Source organism: Simochromis diagramma, unplaced genomic scaffold (genome assembly GCF_900408965.1).
Source record: "Simochromis diagramma unplaced genomic scaffold, fSimDia1.1 OVJJ01000150.1, whole genome shotgun sequence".
Classification (NCBI taxonomy): Eukaryota; Metazoa; Chordata; class Actinopteri; order Cichliformes; family Cichlidae; genus Simochromis; species Simochromis diagramma.
In genome coordinates, this window is record NW_024387083.1 from 316470 (window position 1) to 337408 (window position 20939).

Genomic DNA, 20939 nt, shown 5'->3' on the forward strand with positions numbered 1-20939 from the left:
CCGTACTTAATATACAGGTTTTGTTAATTCACAAAAAATGTCTCTTTTTTTTTTTTTTTTTTTTTTTTTTGTACTGTGTAATTTACCTGTCATTTAATTTTTTATCTGTTAATTAATTGCTTTTAGTAAGAATGGCAACGGGGCTGGGCTTTATCAATAGGAAAAACTGTAACACAAACTCTATACAAAGATTCAGGGCTTTATATGTGACAACTCTACACTTTGGCGTTTACACATTTGTATAATAGCAAACAAAAGGTTACCGGTTCGAGCCCGGGAAGACACACAAACCTCTTGCTATTGTGTCAGGATGGAGGTAAAAAAAAAAAAAGAAGAAGAAGAAGAAAGTAATCTTCCAAATCAAGCGTGAACATGAGAGCGGCTGAAAGCAGCCCCCTCTGTGCTCCACAGACCTGCTACATTTGTTTTGTCGAGCAGATGAACCGACAGAGGGCAGGAAACCATCAAAGACACAAAGTCCAGTGTTTGCATTTCATATGCGGGCAGAACAGTTTGACTTCAGCCCATCTGTGGCCGCATGTAGAGGATGAAGGGGAAGCTGGCATGCAGAGAAGAAATGGCCTTTTAGTCTCTCTGCGAAATGTTTCATCATTTGTACTGTGGTAAGATCACACTTTGACGTTTCTGTCAAAAGTTAGCGACTTGCTAACGAAAGCTAAGCTAAAGCTGTTAACGTGCTAAGGCTGAATTATTAGCAGGCAGTCTAATTAACGAGATTAAAGCGTGAGCTCTTCATTCGACATTTGATTTTTAGTTTCAGGGTATGTTCGCACTGGGTGGTGTTAAAGTTAGACATTTAATTTAACCACCTAGTGGATGTTGCTAGCTTCGCGTCCCTCTTGCCTGTAGCTAGCCTATTGATGTTTTGTTTATGTGCAAGAAGCTTCCTGATGCTCTCACTTGACAAAGCTCATTACATTGCTGTTATCTTTCCCAACGACACAAAGTGGAGATAATACAAGCCTTGGTTGCTGTCTGCTTTTCCATTGGTCATTACATTTGCAGTGAACATTTCAAAAAAACATTTACAGTATTCTGAGCGTTAACGCCAAACGTTTTCTGCTCCTAATGTTCTGTTAGAAGACGAGGAGGGGAACAAGGAACCAGTACACATGGAGGGTGAGAAGGAAGGAGTCGACTCTGAGACCATGTGGAGTGAAGACCTCAGACTGGTCCTTGTTGGAAAGACCGGAACTGGCAAGAGTGCATCTGGGAACACCATCCTGGGCCGCAGGCAGTTCCTGTCACAGGTCAGCGCCAGCTCTGTCACTCAGATTTGCGAGATGGGAAACACTGAGCTCGCTGAAGAAGATGGCCGGGCCGTCCCACAGAGGAGGCGAATCATGGTTGTTGACATGCCAGGCTTTGGAGACACTCACCTCAGTGTGGAGCAGATTCACGCAGAGATTGCCAAATGCGTGTCTCTCTCTGCCCCTGGCCCCCACGCTTTCCTCCTTGTAGTGCCAATAGGACGATACACAGACAACGAGAACCAGGCTGTTTGTGAGCTGGCCAAGATATTTGGGGAGGATGCTGTATTTCACCATACAGTGGTTCTTTTTACAAGGGGGGATGACCTCGAGGGAATGGGGATAGAAGAATATCTGAACATGACTGCACCTCCTGGGCTGAGGGCTCTGATAGACAAGTGTGGGGGTAGGTACCATGTGCTCAACAACAAAGACCCCAGTAACACAGCACAGGTTAAAGAGCTCTTGGTGAAGGTAGACAGTATGGTGAGGCAGAGTAACGGAGGGTTTTATACTAACATTATGTTTTTAGAGGCAGAGGCTGCAATCAGGGAGGAGCAGAATAGGATTTTGCGAGAGCGAGGGCAAGCAGAGGGTGAAGACCAAGAAGGAAGTAACTGCAGAACTGAAGAGGGAGCTAAACTTGCAAAAAGAAGGAAATGTGTTTTAGAGTCTGACATAGCAGGAAGCAGCGAGAGGGGATTACAAGAGCTCCAGAGGAAAGGGGTAGAAAGAGGAAGTGAAGATGATCTTAGGGTGGAGAGATGGGCAAAGGAGAGCAGAAGCAGTCCTTTCAGCCTGCTGAGAGACCAGATCAGAGGCCAACATCGGGGCTATGGCAGAGCTGTCAGCCGGCGGCCATCTGTCCGGTCGTCACTAATTCGTTTCAGGAGGGAAGCCGCGCTCTCTCCCAAGGTGCTGGAGAGAGTTAAGGTCTTGGTGGCTGCTGGAGCCACTGGCATGGCAGTTGGGGCAGTTTTTGGAGCGGCTGCCCCTTTGGCAGCCGCAGCTGGGGCATCTCTTGTTGGGAACTCGGTTGGTTTTGCTGCAGCTCAGTTAGCTGGGATGTCTGTGGCGGGAGGCTCAGGTGTGGGGAACGCTGTGGGCGCCATAGTGGCAGCAGCCTCGGGGAAAACTGCAGTGGCTCTAGGCGCAGCAACAGGTGGCGTTCTGGGTAGTTCTGTTGGAGCCATTGCTAGCGCTGAGGCTTCCAGTCCTGCAGAAGGTGCTTTAGATGCCCTCAGCCAGGTTAGTATCATAGGGGCCACTGCAGTCGGGGTGGCGGCCGGTGTGGGATGCACCATGGCAGGTGGGGCTGCTTTAGGAGCAGCTCTGGAGGGAGCAGCTGCCCTCGGTGGAGCTGAAACTGCAGCAGCAGCAGGAGTAGCTCAGGGTAGTTTAGCGTCAGCAGCCACTGGGACTCCTCAGTGTGCTGCCGCCTTAGCTCAGGAAGTGGCCGCTGGTGCTGTGTGTGGGGTAACAGGGCCCAGTGTGGCAACAGCAGCCAGCAGGGTTGCATCAGACCCGTGGGGCACCATGTCGACAACTGCGCGCATCCTGAGCGCGGTGGCCGAAATCGGCAAAGCTGCAGCCGGCATCGCCCTCGCTGGTGGTCTGGTGGTGAAAGTGGTGAAGGAAAAAGTGAGAAGCGGCACAGGAACGACGGAGGCTTCCTACTCAGAGAAGAAGTCTTATGAAATCTACTGGAACAAATAAATACAGGCTGAGCGTAGAGTCCAAATCCAGGATGTAAGAGATTTATTTTTCCACCTTCACAAGTAAACACCACACAACACAGTAGCTTACTGCAGTGAGGGATATTTTTACATGGATGTAAATGATTAAAGATGCACTGCTAGCAACAACATCTGTGTAATAAAGTTGTATGCTGTATTAATATGAAGCCAGTTTTTGAAAGAAAAGGTAGAAATTTCTTACTCTAAATGTTGGTTCAAGCCGAGGCTGAATAATCCATGACATTTGCACTTGTGTGGGACGACTGAAAGACATATTAGATGGGTGTTGATTCTGTTGTTTCTTATTTTTAAACATGTTAGAAGGTTGTGATTCATTTCATTTCTGGTTGGTATTAAAACACACTTTAGTCCTTGAGCACACATCATACTAAAAAAAAAAAAAATACAGTGAGTATTATAAACAGAAAAAAGTCATCTTAAGCACCTCATCAGTGTTTGCTCATCAGTTTCCATCATGAATGATATGCAACGATTGGCTGGGTTTATTGCACTGTTTAACGTAATATGTAAACCGGGAGAGTTATCCAGTTATGTATTAACACAGGTTAATACAGGTAACACATCTGCTGGAAATGAGTCAGCAGTTCACTGATGTGTTCATGTTTTTGCTGTGAAATAAAAAAAAAATACAAATATTGTTGCAAGAACTAACGTTTTTGGCCTTCTTTTTTCCTTTTCTTGTGGTATTATATTTGTGTTATCTTTTTATAATGCCATATGTGTGGAGTTGTACTTTTTAACCAACTATGGTTCTCCATTTGAAGAATTCTGCAAACACATTAGGTAAAAATGTGATGGTGCTTAGAATTAAGATCTGTGCCATTTTAAATGTGTAGATTTGATGACTTTGTTAGGTACACTAATACCTGGTTGGACGTCCTTTTGCCTTCAGAGCTGACTTAATTTTTCCTGGCATGGATTCAACAACAATGTCCCAAAGATGCTCTGTTGGACTGACGTCTTGTGACCGTGGTGGCCATTTGAGTACAATGAACTCATGTTCAAGAAACCAGTTTGAGATGATGTCAGCTTTATGGTTGTGTTATCCTTTTGATGGTTCCTGTGAACCATCAGAAGAAAGGTACGCTGTAGTTATAACTGGATGGGCATGATCAGCAACAATACTCAGGGACACTGTGGTGCGATGGTAAGTTGGTACTAAGGGGACAGAATCCCTGTAGATCAGCAGTTGCTAAAACACACAGCGCAGCCCATCTGCCACCAACACCTATGCCAATAAACTTAAAGCAACTTAAACTCCCATATTTCTCCATGTTTCTGATGCTCAGTTTGAACTTTAGCAGGTCATTTCGACCTTATCTACATGCCTAAATGTGATTGATTACCTACCTAATAGAGTCGATGGGTAGCTCAACTGTAGTTCTTTCATTTTTATTAACACAATATCATACAATTTTTATGCTTAAAAAGTACAACTTGGAGTATATGCCATTAACCCTTTTTTTTCTATAACACAACTTGTAATCTTTAAAGCTTTAAAATGTAAATAATAAATACGATAGTATTAATCTGTACGCTGGAAAACATGCTTATCACGTTAGTTGTGGCAAAATAGAAGAAACGAGTGAAACTGTGTGTTTGGCGAATGACTGCAGAATGACTGTGTGGGTTTATCGCCGTCATCTTTTCCAAGGAGCTGCATTTGTCCACCGAGGTCGAGTGCTTTTCGTGAAGGTAGGGGGAGCGGTTTATTCAAATGACACCCAAGCTTCTGATAGTTGACGTACTATCAGACCACGGCGAATACGGGCCTGTCATTGGACGGTGATGACTGGTCTCATGACAAGAACGAACAGGTCTCAGCCAATCAGATCCCGCTATGGGCCACGGAGTCTGTTTGTGAATGACGTAATGAGCGTGAAACAAGATGGCGTCGCCTCAAACATAAATTGATGCCAATGAGTTTATCGGTGTAGAAGTGCTCCTCTCTTGGGGCTTCTGTTGTTTTGGGGTTGAGAGGACATATTCCGCGGTCAGTTAGCTGTGTGGTAGGCGTTGCCGAACGCCCACGGAGGAGCTCGTGGACCTTGTTTGTTTTGTCCCTCCGTTGACAACTGGAGAGGAGAGCTGCTGACAGATAGGATGGACAGCGGGGAATATATCTCCACCATGGAGAACATGGACCCGACTTTAGCGGAATTAGGGGACGAATTCACCTTGGGAGACATTGACGGTGAGTGTCCGTGTCACCGTTAAAAAAAAAAAATAGGAAGGTTAAGCTGTGTTTCACGAGTGTTGGCCTGTTTCCGTTTAGCCCGACAGCTGTTCTTCCTGCGGAGCGGAAGGAGATGAGCAGCTCTGGCTCTTAATTCTTGCGACAATGTTTAAGTATTCAAGATACCACTCAGGAAAATAGAGGCCACTTATATTTAGTAGTCCTCGAATGCTCTGTTATTTTGGCATTATCGTTGTCTATTTTCTTTATTTGTTTCTCTAATACCCCCACCCCCAAAAAACAACAACAAACAAAAAACCCAAAACAAACAAACAATGAACATAAACTAAAAGATGAAGAAGTGATACTGTTGTGTTGTCTTGACTCCTCCATAAGAAGTGTCAGTTACTTTCTGACCTTCTTCTTGTTTTTGAAGAAAGCTTTAACTCCTACTTGAGCATCTTTTTGCTTCTGCAGACCTAATTGAGCATCATCTGTGGGACAACATCTCTGTCAAAAATAAGTAAATAAATAAATAAAACAGATAGCCTTTTGCACTCTGTGGGCCTGTACCCTGTGAACAAACAGCATCCTTGTTCCAACTTCCCTGTTATCAAAACATGTTTCACCCTTTGGCACACAGTGAAAGGATGGGGGCTTTTGGTGTGAGGCTGGCCAACGCAGAGTCACCAGCTTTTTATTAGGGTGGAATTTTACTGAATGCTAACCCACCAGACCGGATTGATACACTGGTGAATTTGTGTGTGTGTGTGACGCACAGTATGGGATGAATTGGTTGTGTTAAGTTTAAATTACTCATCAGCATACAACCAAAGTGCTCTAACTGAGATCATGCAAAGCCCAATAAAGATTACTATGCATGGGTTTGAAAACCTACCTGCCTGTGGCATCTGGTGTTAATTCTCTCTCGTGAATAGCCCAGTCACAGCTATTTAATCTCACTTAATCACTGTGTCAAAAGAAGAATGTGCAGATTGTGTGAAAGTCAAATGACTGTTGAGGTTTGACTGATCCTAACTTGACTTTTGCTTCACTCAGTGCATTTTGCCTGCAGCTGTGTGGGGGGGAAAATGCAGGTTTCCCATGAGGAAAAGCATTTAACTGCTGCAAATTCAGATTAGTCACAAGCTTTTCTTTTGTGCATTTGACTCTGTATTAATGTTGAACATTCTTGCTTTTCCAATTATTCACTTAACAACTGCTGCTCTGCTTATGTAACTTATTTTCTTTGCTCTCAACAACCCACAAAATTGTCCCCCACTGCACCCTCGCCCTACACCCCCATTTAATGAATTTACCCTTTGTGTCGGAGTCTCGGTCTGGAGCTCCATGGGCTCAGAGGTGCTTTGTTCTGTCAGCCACTGTAACCCCCTCCCCTCGAGGTGTTGAAGTGTGCGAGTGCCTTACTGTAAGTGTAAATTCGACTGGATGGTTGGTAGAAACGGTTCTGAGAGGAAGCCCATTTAGTGTTCCTGTGATGCGGCTTATTTGAAATCCTGTCCTGCACTCCTCTGGGCTCACTTTTCAAAGCAAGCATCACAGTGTTTCCCTTTTATTGGTTTTGAAAGTGGTCATTACTGTTTCTTTACCTCTCAATGTCAACACAGGTCACATGCAGACTTCAGTCATGGCTATCAGTGCATGAATTACTGGCCTTGACCTCTCTGCTGCTAGTGTTGGACTGTTGATCTCTTTTTTTACAGCTTGAGATTTTGCAGCAGTAGAAATGCAGATATGATATATTATCCAAGATGAGATCTAAACACACATGAGTTCGTTTTAAAGACTTGTTGGATTTCAATTCATGTCTGGAGTCGGCAACCCTTCACACTGATGGGAACGAACGCCTTTTATTGTTTTTGTACGCTGTGCTAAAATGCAGCGAGTGATCAAAGACAAAGCTGACAGGATGTTGGCTTCTTTTCCAAACATATCTGAGAACCTTTTGGTGTTTTAAAAAGTTTGTGAGTTTTCCTTCTTCGCTTTCCAGCTTCAAGCATCTATTCTTGTACCCCAGTGCTTTTTGTGTTGCATTTGTCTCAAACATTACACCATTAAAGTAGAAACACAAAATGTCCTGCAGCGATATTGTGCTAAAAAAAATGTAGAAATCAAATCACCAAAAAAGGAAGTATTAATTTTATTGCAGGCGTAATAGATGCAGAACATGTTTCACTGCAGTGTGATTGATAACTATGTATGTCTTTAAAAAGGTGTTATAGTACTGTATTATACAGTGGCCTTGTATTTTCCTGATGCCTAAAAAATCACTCAATGCAGGAAACAATCACTCACTTTGAGGCTGCAAAGTAGTGACTGTAGTTAAATTTAACATGTGGCTTGCAGGGCTTCTCGGGTATATTGATATGTGGTGTCTAAGGGTTGTGCGCTTAGTGATTTAACACTTACACTTGACAAAAAGTTCTTTGTCTTTTGTATTGTCTGATTTCTCCGCCTCACATTAAGACAAAGTTCAAGGTTACAGGCTCAGCTTATTGACGCTGCGCTGACCCTGGGAGCTAAGGGCATAGGCACAATCAATCACATAGGCAGACAAGCTTCAACCACATGGGATACTATATGTCAAAAGTGTTTTCAGTTGTCGTTGTCTTTTTTGAAAGGGGATTCCTTTTAGAAACGTTAACCTTCAAATTACTAATGTAAATAATACTTAGCAAGACAATCATTTGGACCAACACAGTTGTTCCAAAAGAGTCAATAGTACCATCAGATTTGTTCCACCATACAGTAACATCTGGAAGTATCTTATTGGCAGCTACTTCATTTTCCAGCATCCAGACAGTGGTCCCAAACACACTGCCAACCCAGTAAAAGCATGCCTGGATAGAAAAACACACATTGGAGCGCAGTCAGTGATAGATTGGCTTCCCCAGATCCCAGAACCCAACATTATTGAAGCGGCATGGGATCATCCTGACAGAAGACAGCCAACATCCAAACAAGAGCTTTGAATGTCCTTCAAGAAGTCTGGAGAAGTATTTCTGAAGACTACCTAAAGAAATGACATGATAGGTGCCTAAGAGAGATCAGGCTGCCAGTCATACCAGATTTTGACTCTCAGGCTTGTTACAAGTGTACAAAAGCTCACTTTGCCCTAAATAATGTTTAGTTTTGATAAATAGCTGCACATATTACCCATTTTTATAGCAAAATATAAAGAAATGAGTGGTGGTTCAAGACTTTGGCACAATACTGCATTTGGCAAGAATGTGCTGGGAACATATTGAAAGAGGCTGTGATATGATTATGTAAGTGTATTGATATTTTGTCTCAACACTATTTCTATCAGTGATGTTTTTCAAACTAAATTTCCAAAAATGCTTAATATTTTACCCTATACTTAAACCTCATATACAAAAATAATTCCCAAAAATAATCAAGACATTAAGTTGATCATTGTTTCCTAATAAAACCTCTCCTCACGAAGAGGCAGTTTGTTTTAGATTCAGTACGATGGGTCTAATGAACTGGCAACTGAGTGCATTTTGTCATGTTGCCAAACCACGAGCACCAGCATACACAATGTCGGTGGGTGGGTGAGTGGGTGAGTGAGTGGGGGGGGGGGGCATGTATCTGTCTATCACACCTTTCAGAGCTGCTCGATTCTTCATCTAAGTGTTCTTTACTCTATCTGCCTATCTCTTTTGTGGCATCAATTGAGATTACATCAAACCTCTTCAAGGCCTTCTGTTTGAAGGTTTCTTTATACTGATTTATGACCAGAACAGTAGCTGTGCTTGTGTGGATATCTGTCAATTCAAGGTCAGGTCTTGAAGAGTCTATTCATATCTTTGCAATAAATAGTGTTCATATCTTTGGCTGATCTACACTGGAGCAACCTCAATATTCTGCACGAGGCCTCACTTACAGAGGAGACTTGCGGAGATGTTCAGATACACCTCAGATGATGTTTTTGACTTCTTGTCTGTTTACTTTCTCCCTATTTTCAGAGATGCTGCAGTTTGTCAGCAATCAGGTGGGAGACTTCCCAGACTTGTTCGAGGATCAGATGAACTCAGCAGGCTCTCTACAGGGTGGTGGAGTCACCTCCACCCCTCGGCCTCAACCTCAAATTGCTCAGACTCCCCAGACACCGCAGCCCTCAACCAATGCTGCCTACCAGAGCTCCAACGCTTGCTTCACCTCCTCCCAGACACTGTCCCCACATTCAATACCCCTCACCCCTCCCCTCACTCCCGCACAAACCCCCTCCCCCCCAACCAACGCTTCAGTGCAGCAACAGGTGACCCGCAGCCCTCCACTCCTTCAGCCAAGGCCTCAGATTGTCCAACCCATCCAGCCTCAACCCCAACAGGCAGCCCAGACAACCATCCAGGTACAGATTTACCTGACGCTTTCTCACACGCTACTCATACAGTCCTATTAGGAGTGGAGAAAGCTGTAGTCTGACTGTTACAGTGATGGGCTAGTGCTGTAGTGGTGCTTCTGCTGACGTAAAACATTTTCAGACTGCTTAAAAACTGTAACAGATAAACAAAGACAACAAACATCTGTTTTTCTGTTTTTGAATGTAGATGCACACCCAGGGCATCCCCATGCAGACTCAAAGCTTTCCAGTTCACACCCTGGTTCAGACCCACAGCCAAACACCCATGCCCATACAGACACAAGCAGCCCAGACGGTGATGATTGCCTCCAATGGCGGACAGTCCCGCTTCATTCAGAACCCTGTCATTTGCCAGCAGAGCCCTGCTCCTGGCTTCCAAGGTGAGTACAGAGCAGGGAATGCAATTTAATTTGGCTTTTCATTTTTCCTAAATATCTTTTTTGTTTTCTCTCTCGTCACTCCAGTCCTCCAGCCACAAATGCAGAGCATCATGACGTCACCTCAGCTTCAGCCAGTGGCCATTCAGCACCAGCGTGTTCTGACCCCAACAGGTCAAACCATCCAGACCATCTCCACAGCGCCCACTGCAGTCCACACTGTGCAACAGCAGGTGCAACAAGTACCTGTAAGTAATCCTCAGTTGTTAGCAGGATTGGATGAGTAAACAAAGTTTCTGCTACCAGAATATTTCACCAAAGCTTACCTAAATAATTTTACCCCAAGTTACTGCAAACATAACCCCTAACATAATATTTAGTTTCACAGTGATAATCAAGCAAACATGAAAACGTTCAATTTATGGTTGTCTTCACTCAGGTTTTGGTCCAGCAGCCTCAGATTCTTAAGACGGACTCACTGGTTCTCACAACTCTCAAACCAGATGGGACACAGGTGCTGTCTACCATGCAGAGTCCTGCAGGCATCACCACCCTGACCACACCCATCCAAAACACAGCTCTGCAAGTCCCGGTATGCACTGTGCATGATTCAACACTGCTATTTACATGCAAACAAAGGTTATGATTAAGACTAAAAACTGTTTTTGTGTTTGTTTTCGTTCGCCAGACACTTGTGAGCAGCAACATCCTGACCACTGTCCCTGTTATGATGGGAGGAGGAGATAAGCTGCCAATCAAACAGATACAGCCAGGCTCTTGTCAAAGCACAGCTAGGCCAAGCATGGATCAGTGCCAGGTGACAGCGGGAGGACTTGGGCCAGGAGGGGTAGTGAAGGAGGGCGAGAGGAGGACAACTCACAACATCATTGAGAAGAGGTATAGATCCTCGATCAACGACAAGATCATCGAGCTCAGAGATCTGGTCATGGGCAGTGATGCGAAGGTTAGTAATTTATCTATTTATTTTAAAGGAGACAATAAAAATATTAAGTCTGGGTAATATCATATGCTTTCAGCATTTTAAATTCCATGTATTTCTTCTTAGATGCATAAGTCAGGAGTGCTTAGGAAGGCCATTGACTACATAAAGCACTTGCAACAGGTTAATCACAAACTACGCCAGGAGAACCTGGCCCTTAAGATGGCCAACCAGAAGAACAGTAAGTCTTCACTTTACTTAAAGCTGCGAGCGGATCAGAAGTCACAGCAGGTCCAATGCATTGACACTTTCTCTCAATCCCAGAGCCCATGACGCTGTCTGAAGATGTGGAGCTCAAAGAGGAAGTAGTGCTGATGTCACCACCAGCCTCAGATTCTGGTTCTGGTTCCCCTCACCAGTTCTCTCCTTACTGTGTTGATTCAGAACCAGGGAGCCCTTTATTGGATCATGAACAGGTGAGGACAGGGCACAGACACACACACACACACACACACACACACACACACACACACACACACACACACTATGGTTGTGGCTCAGTGGCTTAGCAGACTGCAGTGTTTTAGTGTCAGCAAACTGATTAGCTCAGTGTGTTTATGTAGGTCAAAGGAAGGACAGTGGCAGTTTTAAAAGACTTCCTATTCTTAGCTTCAAAGTGCCTTTTTGAAGATTAGAATGAATTTTTTTCTTTTTTTTTTTGGGTTCTTCATACCTGAGGCGGTTGTAGTTCTTTCTGTCGACAAAAGCTTTATTGCACATTACTCCCACTCGCTTTGCTTCACAGTAAAAGCTTTTAGCCGGTGAATGCCCATAAGCTAACACATTTTTTTGAATTTTTTTCCGAGACAGCTGATTTCTTGTTTGATAAAATTTGATTTACGTTGATGTTTTAAAAGGTTTCTTTTTCCGCTTGCTTCACTAGACGTTTTTTGGGCAAAGCAAGGGTTTGTGATTATAAACCGAATTTAAAGTATTATTTATCGTCCCTGTGAACCTGTTCTTCGTCTCTCTTACTGTCTCTTAGATAAAAAGCGAGCCGGACTCTCCCTCGGTTGGTGTGATGGATCGCTCTCGGCTGCTCCTCTGCGCCTTGACTTTCTTCTGCCTCTCCCTGAACCCTCTCCCATCTTTACTGGGATCGGAGACGTCGAGCAGCCCCGCCCTTTCCGGAGGCCACGGCCCATCTAGAACGCTTGTCTGGTTTCCAAGTCACACGCAGGAATTTGGTGAGAATTGATGATCTTTAATTTAATTTACCCCAGAAGTTGATGAATTGCTGATTCCCGTTCATACCACCTAGAAAATCCTTTGTTAGAATCTTAAAAATACAGGTTTGTCCATCCTCTCATAGATTTGACATGGTTTTTGACATGTTTCATTTCTTCACGTCCTCCAGCATCTTGGCTCCGTTGCCTGTTGCCGTGGGTCATGGTGTGGGTGCTGAGTGGAGTGGGAGCAGTGTGGGGCTGTGTCAGGGTGCTGTACCTGTGGGAGCCAGTCACACCGCTTCACTCACCAAAATCTGTGTCCTTCTGGAGGCACCGCAAACAAGCAGACCTGCATCTCAACAGAGTGAGTGCAGATCAGATCAGATGGACTTGAGATGTTTTAAACAAACCATTATTCTGATGCTCTTGGATTAATAGAACTTCTTAGAGTTGGATGTACCCTAAGATTTGTTTTTCTTTCTATTACAGAGCACTTTGCAGATTTGTGTTTTAATTCTCACTGTTTTTGATGTCTCAGTTGAGCCAGGTTCCTCTGCACATGGTTTTACTTTTAGCATCTTTCATAGCTAAGCCACAACCTTCTCGGTCTTTCTCTTCCGTCAGTCTACGCTGACTACTTTACCATTTCTCATGTGATTCTCTCTCCTACAGGGAGATTACACAGCAGCAGTGGCCAGTTTAGAGACTTGCCTCTCTGTTTTGACGAGAGCTCTTCCCTCAACCAAGCTGGACCTCGTCTGCTCACTCTCCTGGAACGTGATTCGCTACTGCTTGCATCGCCCAACTCCTCTGGGCTGGCTTGTCCACCAGGTCGGAGGGAAGCACGAAGGGGAGGAGGCAAGGACCAGCGCGAGGGACGCGGCGCTTGTGTACCACCAGCTCAGCCAGTTGCAACTCACGGGTAAGCGTTTAGGGTGCACAGACAGGAATCCAGCAGATGGTTTTGTACTTTTCACACGTGTTGACATGATGAGAAGATACATTATCTGCTTCCTCTTTGTCTCTACAGGAAAGCTGCCTCAGCGTAGCAGCCTGTGGGCTCTGTCGCTCTCTCTAAGCGCTGTGAACCTCAGCGTGAGCGCCCAAGGCAAGATGGCCCCCACACAGCTCGCCCAGATTTATGTCACTGCCGCAATAGCCTTGCGCACTGCGCTGGGCCACCATCTCTCCTGTCTCCCTGTAAGTGTGTCACCTTTGAAATCATCACTGTTGATGTTTGGCTTCACTCGCACTTTATCATGTTTTGAACCTCGTCTGTCTCTCAGGGTTACCTGCTGGGCTGTGCTGAGAGTGTGGCCAACCAATCAGAAACCAAGACGATCCCCGACTGCCTGCGCTGGCTCTTCACTCCACTTGGGAGGCAGTTCTTCCTGAGCTGTGATTGGTCAGTGAAGTCAGAAAACGGCGATGGGGTGTACACTTCTCAGAGAGACCCAGGTATGTTGTAAATGTTGGGCCTGCTCCTTAAGTTTCCTCTAATTTACTTCTTCGAATTCAAAATAAAATAATCCAGTTAACTTCTTTCAAAAATTAATCGTGAGTGATATTCCTGTTCTCTCTGCTTTCCTGTTGATCTTTCCTCCCAGCTGACCCCATTGCCCAGCTGCACCGCTCTTTCTGCAGGAAGCTTTTGGAGAGAGCCGTTCACACCCTCATCCAACCGCAGAGCGACTCTGAAGCAGAAAAACGCAAGAACGAGTCTGGGTAAGGCCTGAATAGCAGCAGCAACGCTCTACCGAGAAACTCACTTTAATGTTTATAGATTATGTTTTGTTTTGTTTTTTTCCACAGCTTGGTGTAAAATTTAGATTTGCTTTTAGCTTATCTTTTCTTCTACCCTTTCAGAGAGTTTTCCAGCGCCCTGGAGTTCCTGCAGCTGTTGAACAGCTGCACAGAGGACTCTCCTTCCCCACCTCCCCCTTTCTCGACTCCTCCCAGTCACACCACTATTCCAGGTATGATTGATATGAAGAAGAACCGTGACAGTTTAATAGGAATCGTGAACAGATCTTTGTATGGGGGGGAAAAAACGTTTTCTTCTGTGATGACTAAGCAGATAGCAATCTGAGTTATTACTGTCAGCCTGAATGGATTTACTTTCCTCTAGCAGCACACTGATAGTCAGTCACTAGTCGCTTTCCACATGAATGTTTTGTGGTATTATCACAGCTTACAGTCATCTACAAATGAATGCAGTGGATAAGAACACAGTGACAATCTGGTCGCTGCCCTACACAAAAAAAAAAGTGTTTTACAGTCATGCATGCAGCTTTTGATAACAGCAGGAAAGCTACAACGCCAAGAGGTTGCCCAACCTGTTTGAGCTACATTTTCTTTATGCATAATTTTTCTTCTTTTATGTACTTTTTTTTTTTTTTCCCCCTCTTCCAGTGGGGGATCCAGTGAGTCGCTGGTGGGCTGTGGTCCTGAAGGCTGCCGTGTACTGGCTGCAGGGCGATGACGTCGCAGTGAGGTCACTTTTGGCAGAAGCTGAGCGAATGCCGAGAGCTCTGCACATTCTTGAGTAAGTGCACTGAAATATATTCTACCTTAATGGGAGTGGTCTATTCCAGGATGTCCAGCAACAGAGGTCACAGAATGGTCAGAGTATGAAAATTGACCGACTGACATGTTACACAGCATTTAGCCAATATCAAGGCAAATTAAAACTGTCCTGCAGACATTTGGCGGTATCTGTTTATCTGCTTGGCTGTGTTTTAATTAAATCAGAAACATGCAGCACATACAGGTGTATATTCTATATTCAGCACTGTGTTTGCAGTCTTCAAAAATGGCAATAAAGCTGACTCAATTAAGATGTTATGACTGAACAGTCATAAGCCAACAGCGAAATCTTTTTTTTGCACTTTGCTATTTATTCTTTGTGCACCTTCGCACCTCCAGTAAACGTGTTAGAGTTAATTTCTTCTCCTGTTATTGCATTTTAAGCCCTGGATCAGGCCCCATCCGCTTTAATCTTGTGCAGATTTGATGATTAAAAATCTGATTCACAGTTGGTGGTTCTACAAACTGCTTATAGGTGCCGATTTTTCTAAAATAATTGTATCCAAAGTGGGAGGGGGAGGAAAAAAAAAACAAAGCACAATAACCTGATAAATGTCCCTCTCTATTCCAGCCATCCTCTGCCCAAGGCTGTGCTGCTTCTCTGCAAGGCTGTACAGATGAGCCTGTCCCCTCTGAAGGGAGAAGGGGCAATAGCCTGCCTTTCTTACTGTGACAGAGGCAGCAGCTACCTGTGCTCCAGCATCTCAGTGCCGCTCGCCCAGTCTGGGAACTGGCTGAACAAGGTAGGGTACCGACAGTTCCAGAAAGATGTACCAAACATGGCCCCTACATTGATACATGCAGTGCATGCAGACATCAAAGAGTCTTCCATATATTACAAGTTACTGTCTCACAGTGCAGCACTAACTGTAGTTAAAGCTTAATCATGCATAAACACTCACACACACACAGAGTTAGGGTCAGGTCAGGCTGTTGTGGGGCTGTGTGTGCGCGCAGTGTGGGTGGCAGGAGGTGGCTGTGGTGCATTGTAGTTGCATTGCATGATCCTGAAGCCGAGTGCAATGTGTCTGCAGTGCAGTACAGAGGCCTCCCTGATCTGCACGCATCCACTACACAGCCCACCACTTAACACTGAGCAACAATGAATATCTTTTCAGATTTGATCTCTCTGGCATACACGTCGGCTAAGATTTACCGGTAATTGTGGGGTTTGGTTTTTTATGTGCATCTATACCCAACCCAGCTGTGTTTTCATTTTTTTTTCTCTCTTTTTTTTTTTTTTTTTTCCAAGGGGGTTGAGCTACTGGTTTGTGACCTCCTGTTGACTTTGAGGACCAGTTTATGGCAGCGGGGAAGCAGCAGTAATGGAGAACCTGGCCCGGCTCCTGGATCTCAGTTGGCTGGTTTCCAGAGGGACCTCAGCGCACTCAGAAAACTCACACAGTGCTACAGACAGGGACAACACAAGGTCGGGCTTTGGGAAGATTAATTCAGATATGTTAATATTAGTGCTGATAGCTGAAATATGCGAAGGATCATAAAGACAGAACTCTCTATGTTCAGGCCTCAATGAGAGGAAGAAGTGAAAGAGATTCGTCATTCTGAATTTCTTAGGCTGGCAGTTTGGCACCGCAGGAAATGGTTTTTGGCATATTTTATGGGGGGGGTTTTTGTTTTGTTTTTTTTAAATGTAACTTATTAAATTTCAAAAATATATAATAGAATTTGCAACAGCGATCAGCTTCCAAGTATTTGCAGTAGTGAAACTGTAAATGGCTCCATCCTTCAAGTGAGAAATCACCTCGGTACATTTCTGATACTCATCTTGTTCATTATGAACATAATATATATATATTTTTTAATTTTTTTATTATGAATCTCCATCACTTTTACCATTTCCAGAACTTTCACTTCAGTTCACCATATCATCAGTCACACTTCTGAGATTTACTAGAGGAGCCGTAAATGTATTTGTTTTTTTTTGAGACTGTTAAGTTTTTCACATTTGGCCTCTTAGATAGCACAGTGGAGGAAATCTGAGGAAAGAAGGTAGACAAAGAGTTAGAAGGGTGTCAAACATAAGGCCCGAGGGCCAGAATAAAACCTTCAAAGACTCCAATCCGGCCCGTTTTGGCTTTGGAAAATGTGAAGGAGGTCATCAATTTTGGACAGTCTTTTTCACAGGTTTTACAAGCTTTCCCTGCTGATAACAATCTCCTCCATTCATTATACAACACAGCCAATCAATTATAGAGTTCTGTAATTTTACACTTTCAGTTATTACAATTTAGGTCCAAAAGTCATGCTGACTCTTTATTTCTTTATCATGTAGAAAAACTGAGACACACTTTTGAAATTGCAATTCTTTGTCTTTTATTAAGATGTCTCCATTGATTTAATGTGCAGTTAAATTTCTTACAATGACAGAAATTGGCGTTCAGATCAAAGTGTGTTTGATGTAAAATGAGTTTGCGTTGGTGTGGTACTGAAGAGGCTGAAGAAAGACAAATCGTGAAATTTTTAAAGGCCTGCTGTCAATCTTGAAAATCTAAACCTCCACTTTTTAGTTTAATTAATATTTAATTTAGTTGAATTGTAAATGTTATGCATACAGAGCTGTTTCAAAGAGTTCATGGCCAAAAACAAACATGAATACAGAGTGTTGGGGAATAGTTGTAGTAAAGCAGAGGAACTGGTTGGTAACACGTGCACGGACATTGGTGCCTGCTGAGAGAATTTGAGGGCTGCTCAGATGTGTGTTCAGCCAAGTTGAAATGATAATAAATACCTGTTAATGACAGCTGTTTGTGTTATTTAGGTGTTCCTTCATGAGACCACAGTGAGGCTGATGGCTGGAGCCAGTCCCACAAGGACACACCAGCTGCTGGAGCACAACCTCCGACGCAGGACGCACAGCTCCTACACAGCTGGTAGGCAACACCGTCCTAGTGTACGACACGAGACACACCAAGAGAAAAGACATTTATCCAGTTTCTTCTTCTTTTCCCCTCCTCCTCCCTGCCTGCTTTCAGATGGCGAGTGTGTTTTAGGCGAGAGGGAGAGAGCTCACGCCATTCTGCTGGCCTGCCGCCACCTCCCCATGCCCCTGCTAACCCCGCCCGGGCACAGAGCTCGTCTACTGGCTGAGGCCAAGCGAACCCTGGAGCGGGTGGGAGACCGCCGGTCGCTGCAGGACTGTCAGCAGATTCTGTTGCGCCTCAGCGGGGGTACCACCATCGCCGCTTCCTGAACACACACAACAAACAAGGCTTCTCTGTGGTTCTGCTGTCTCTCACACACACACACACACACACAGGGACATTAACCAGGCTTCTCCTCCGCCAACATGTAATTTTATAATTGTCAGCTATTCAGAAATATAGACTTTCTCCCACGTGGACACCATAACACACACAGCTGTTTTTGTTTTTTTTGCTGACGGATACAGCGCTGATGGATACAGGGCTGTATCCATCAGCACTGTATCCATCAGCGCTGTATCCACACGCCTGGCTGAAACGTTTGCACCTTTGATGCTTAAGTTTAATTGTTGCAGCACAGTCACCCCACCTTCTGGTCATTACTGGTACTACGCTGGCTGGCTGCCTCTTTTCAAACAAAAGAAAATCAGGTTTAAAAGGCCCTAGAGGGAAAAGGGACCATTATCTAATAGCTATTTAAATGAATGAATGCAGCAGTGCATTGATTTGCTCTAGGACACCACACCGTACAATCATTACTGGCACCCAGCAATGTGAGTGCTGCAGTAAGAGTAATGTGTCGTTTCATTTGCAAGCTTCATTTAAGGGCTTCACAGAATTTAAGAGTAGACAGCTGAGGTCTGAGCACGGCTGTGCTTTTAGGATAGCCTTGCTTGCTTTAAACCGTACAGTGCTGAGTAGTGTCTCTCCTTATCTACCTCACAACTGTACAGTGCCAGCATTGTACTGTGGAGCAAAAAAAACAGAATTCTGTGACCATTAGAAGTGATTTGTGCTTCAGTCCAGTGCAGCATCATTCCAGTAACACACAGCTGATCTGCTTTCCTTGAACAGCAGGATGCAGCAGAAACAACACTTCAGGGTTTGGTTTGCTGCTGCAGGCATGCTCCACCCCGTCACACATGAAGCAGAGAACAGGGGAACATTTAAATGACAGAGGGAGGCAGCAATGGGGCTACAAGTTTGAAAATGCCTAAATACACACACACAAGCACGCTGGTGCATTTACATGAGAAATGAATTGCATTCAAACTTATAATGTGATTGTATATAAGTTGTACATAGAAGAAGTAGGTTTAATAGCAAGTTCTTAGTTACAAAGAAAGAGAGCAAAAAAAGGAAGCTGTGTGACTTCACTGACCAATCATCTTCATACTGGAACTCAAGGTGTACCCCACCCCCCAAATCTGTGTCACTTTTTTTGACACGCAGCACAGCGACATCTTTGAGCTGTGATTTCCATCATGAAGAGCAGGGAGGCAGGTGGTGTAGCTTGGTCTGAAAAAGAAGACCAGAGGATAAGAGTTTGGGACATGAACTTTAATGCCCATGGCCCATCTCACCCCCCCACCCCAGTCTTTTTTAGACTTGGGGGATTCCTGTTGAGCTACTACGCTAAACTGCATTTCAGTGTGAGGCTGATTAGTATGTGGGAGTGAGTACAAGCTGTAAATGTCTGGAGAGGATCCTCTGATGCAGAGAGCTCTGAGAACAGTCACCTATGAAAAACTGCTGGAGCCTTTTAGATTGTTTTGTTTGTTTTAAATAAAAAAAACAAGAAAATATCCCTCGTGTAGAACAGGTATGGTCAGTTTGAATTCACAAGCTGTAGCTGTAGTGACATGTTTTCACCGCAGCAAAGAAAAGCATCGAATTGCAAACAAGTTTGTGCAGAATAACCAATTTCTCTGCTGCGTCTCTATATAAACCACCTTTAAAAGCTACAGATTTTAATGGGGGGGTGTTTGGTGTTGTCATGCTCTGCAGACTGACAGAACTGATGTTGTACAGATTGCAAGCAAAAAGGCCTCGATGTTATGTAAAAAAAAAAAAAAAAAATTATATTTCATCACGTTGGATTGATGGAGGAGCTTTGTGCTTTGTGAAATTGTAGTCCAATTTGCTTTTTATTTGTAATGATGGTCTTATACATGATGCGGGATTTATAATATCATTTTTCCTTTTTCTTTCTTATTTAATGGTTCTGTAATATTAATATAAATGCTTCTGGAGATGGGAGCAGTTTTGCAGTTATATTATTGTTTTGTATGAGCAGCATAAGGTCGGGAGCCGAGGAAATCTGTTTTATTAAAGAATCCTTTCATTTAAACTTTTTAGCTTGGTATGGTAAATTTGATCACTTTCTATGTTTTTTGTTTGTTTTTCTTTGGCGCACATTGTAATGTCTTGATTTTAGAATACGGGCAAACACACTAGAATACAATTAGAGGTTTCCAGTACCCTGTCTTCCAGGTCAACTCAAGCTGTAATCTAAGGAGTACCGAAAGTGTTGCTATCAGTTTAGATTAGGCTTCCCTGACTGGTAAACTACACAAAGAAGAAATTTATGTTCAACAACATCTGCGAGCTGGAGTGTTTGTTTGTTTTTATTTTGTTTCTTTTGTCTTTTTTCTCTTGAGGTGTTTTTATGGTCTGAATTTATCTGTTCATTTGGATGTTTTCTAATAAAATGACACATGAAAGTGTGAGAGTGACTGGTCTCTACTAAATGCTGTATGTTACTCAGTGATTGTCGATGAGTAATATGTGAAGGAGCAAATTAAAGAGGGGAAGGTGGGCGTTGGCTGGGTGTGAAGGCCAGTGAAATCTGATAACTGTGCTGAAGTTGAGTTTTCGCCTTCAAATGAAACACTTGTGCACTTTTTACAGAGATGAGACATTTCTGGTTGCACAGTAAGCCCCTACAGTAGGAGGAGAGGGAAAGGAGCCATGCAATTATGATTCGAAGTTATGAGTGCTCAAAATGCTGAAGGAAAAAAAATAAGGAAACTTAAAATGCACCAGATTTGGACACAGTGTTATGTGCTTTGATAATATTCACAATATGAAGGTAAAAGGTTTCCTTGATTTTTTTTTTTTTTTTTTTTTTTAGTAAAAGTGATTGTGCATAATGACAGCTGATGCATTCATAGGGGCTCAGGTGTAGGACGCTCCTTTAATTTTAATGGAGTGACTTGACTGCAGTACATGGATTGTATATTTAAAATAAGTAGACACGAGAAAATCATAC

The 20939-nt window shown here is 43.7% G+C and overlaps 2 protein-coding genes across 3 annotated transcripts; both read left to right on the forward strand.

The window, feature by feature from the left end:
- Positions 1-411: 411 nt before the first annotated feature.
- LOC120742506 lies at positions 412-3675 on the forward strand. Of its 2 annotated transcripts, none has more exons than XM_040045842.1 (2): positions 412-623; positions 1102-3675. In XM_040045842.1, the coding sequence occupies exons 1-2, from the start codon at positions 602-604 to the stop codon at positions 2985-2987; spliced, it is 1908 nt and encodes a 635-aa protein (XP_039901776.1). In that variant the 5' UTR covers positions 412-601; the 3' UTR covers positions 2988-3675. The 2 variants fall into 2 exon arrangements, with proteins under 2 accessions (XP_039901776.1, XP_039901777.1); XM_040045843.1 differs by having other exon boundaries at positions 1105-3675.
- A 1182-nt stretch (positions 3676-4857) lies between these two features.
- On the forward strand, positions 4858-20397 carry srebf2 (sterol regulatory element binding transcription factor 2). Its single transcript, XM_040045839.1, has 20 exons — positions 4858-5222; positions 9197-9582; positions 9782-9974; positions 10059-10219; positions 10411-10563; positions 10660-10935; positions 11038-11152; positions 11236-11387; positions 11957-12158; positions 12329-12504; positions 12813-13062; positions 13171-13340; positions 13427-13598; positions 13748-13865; positions 14007-14116; positions 14553-14685; positions 15298-15469; positions 15979-16155; positions 17506-17617; positions 17720-20397. The coding sequence occupies exons 1-20, from the start codon at positions 5132-5134 to the stop codon at positions 17935-17937; spliced, it is 3537 nt and encodes a 1178-aa protein (XP_039901773.1). The 5' UTR covers positions 4858-5131; the 3' UTR covers positions 17938-20397.
- Positions 20398-20939: the final 542 nt, after the last annotated feature.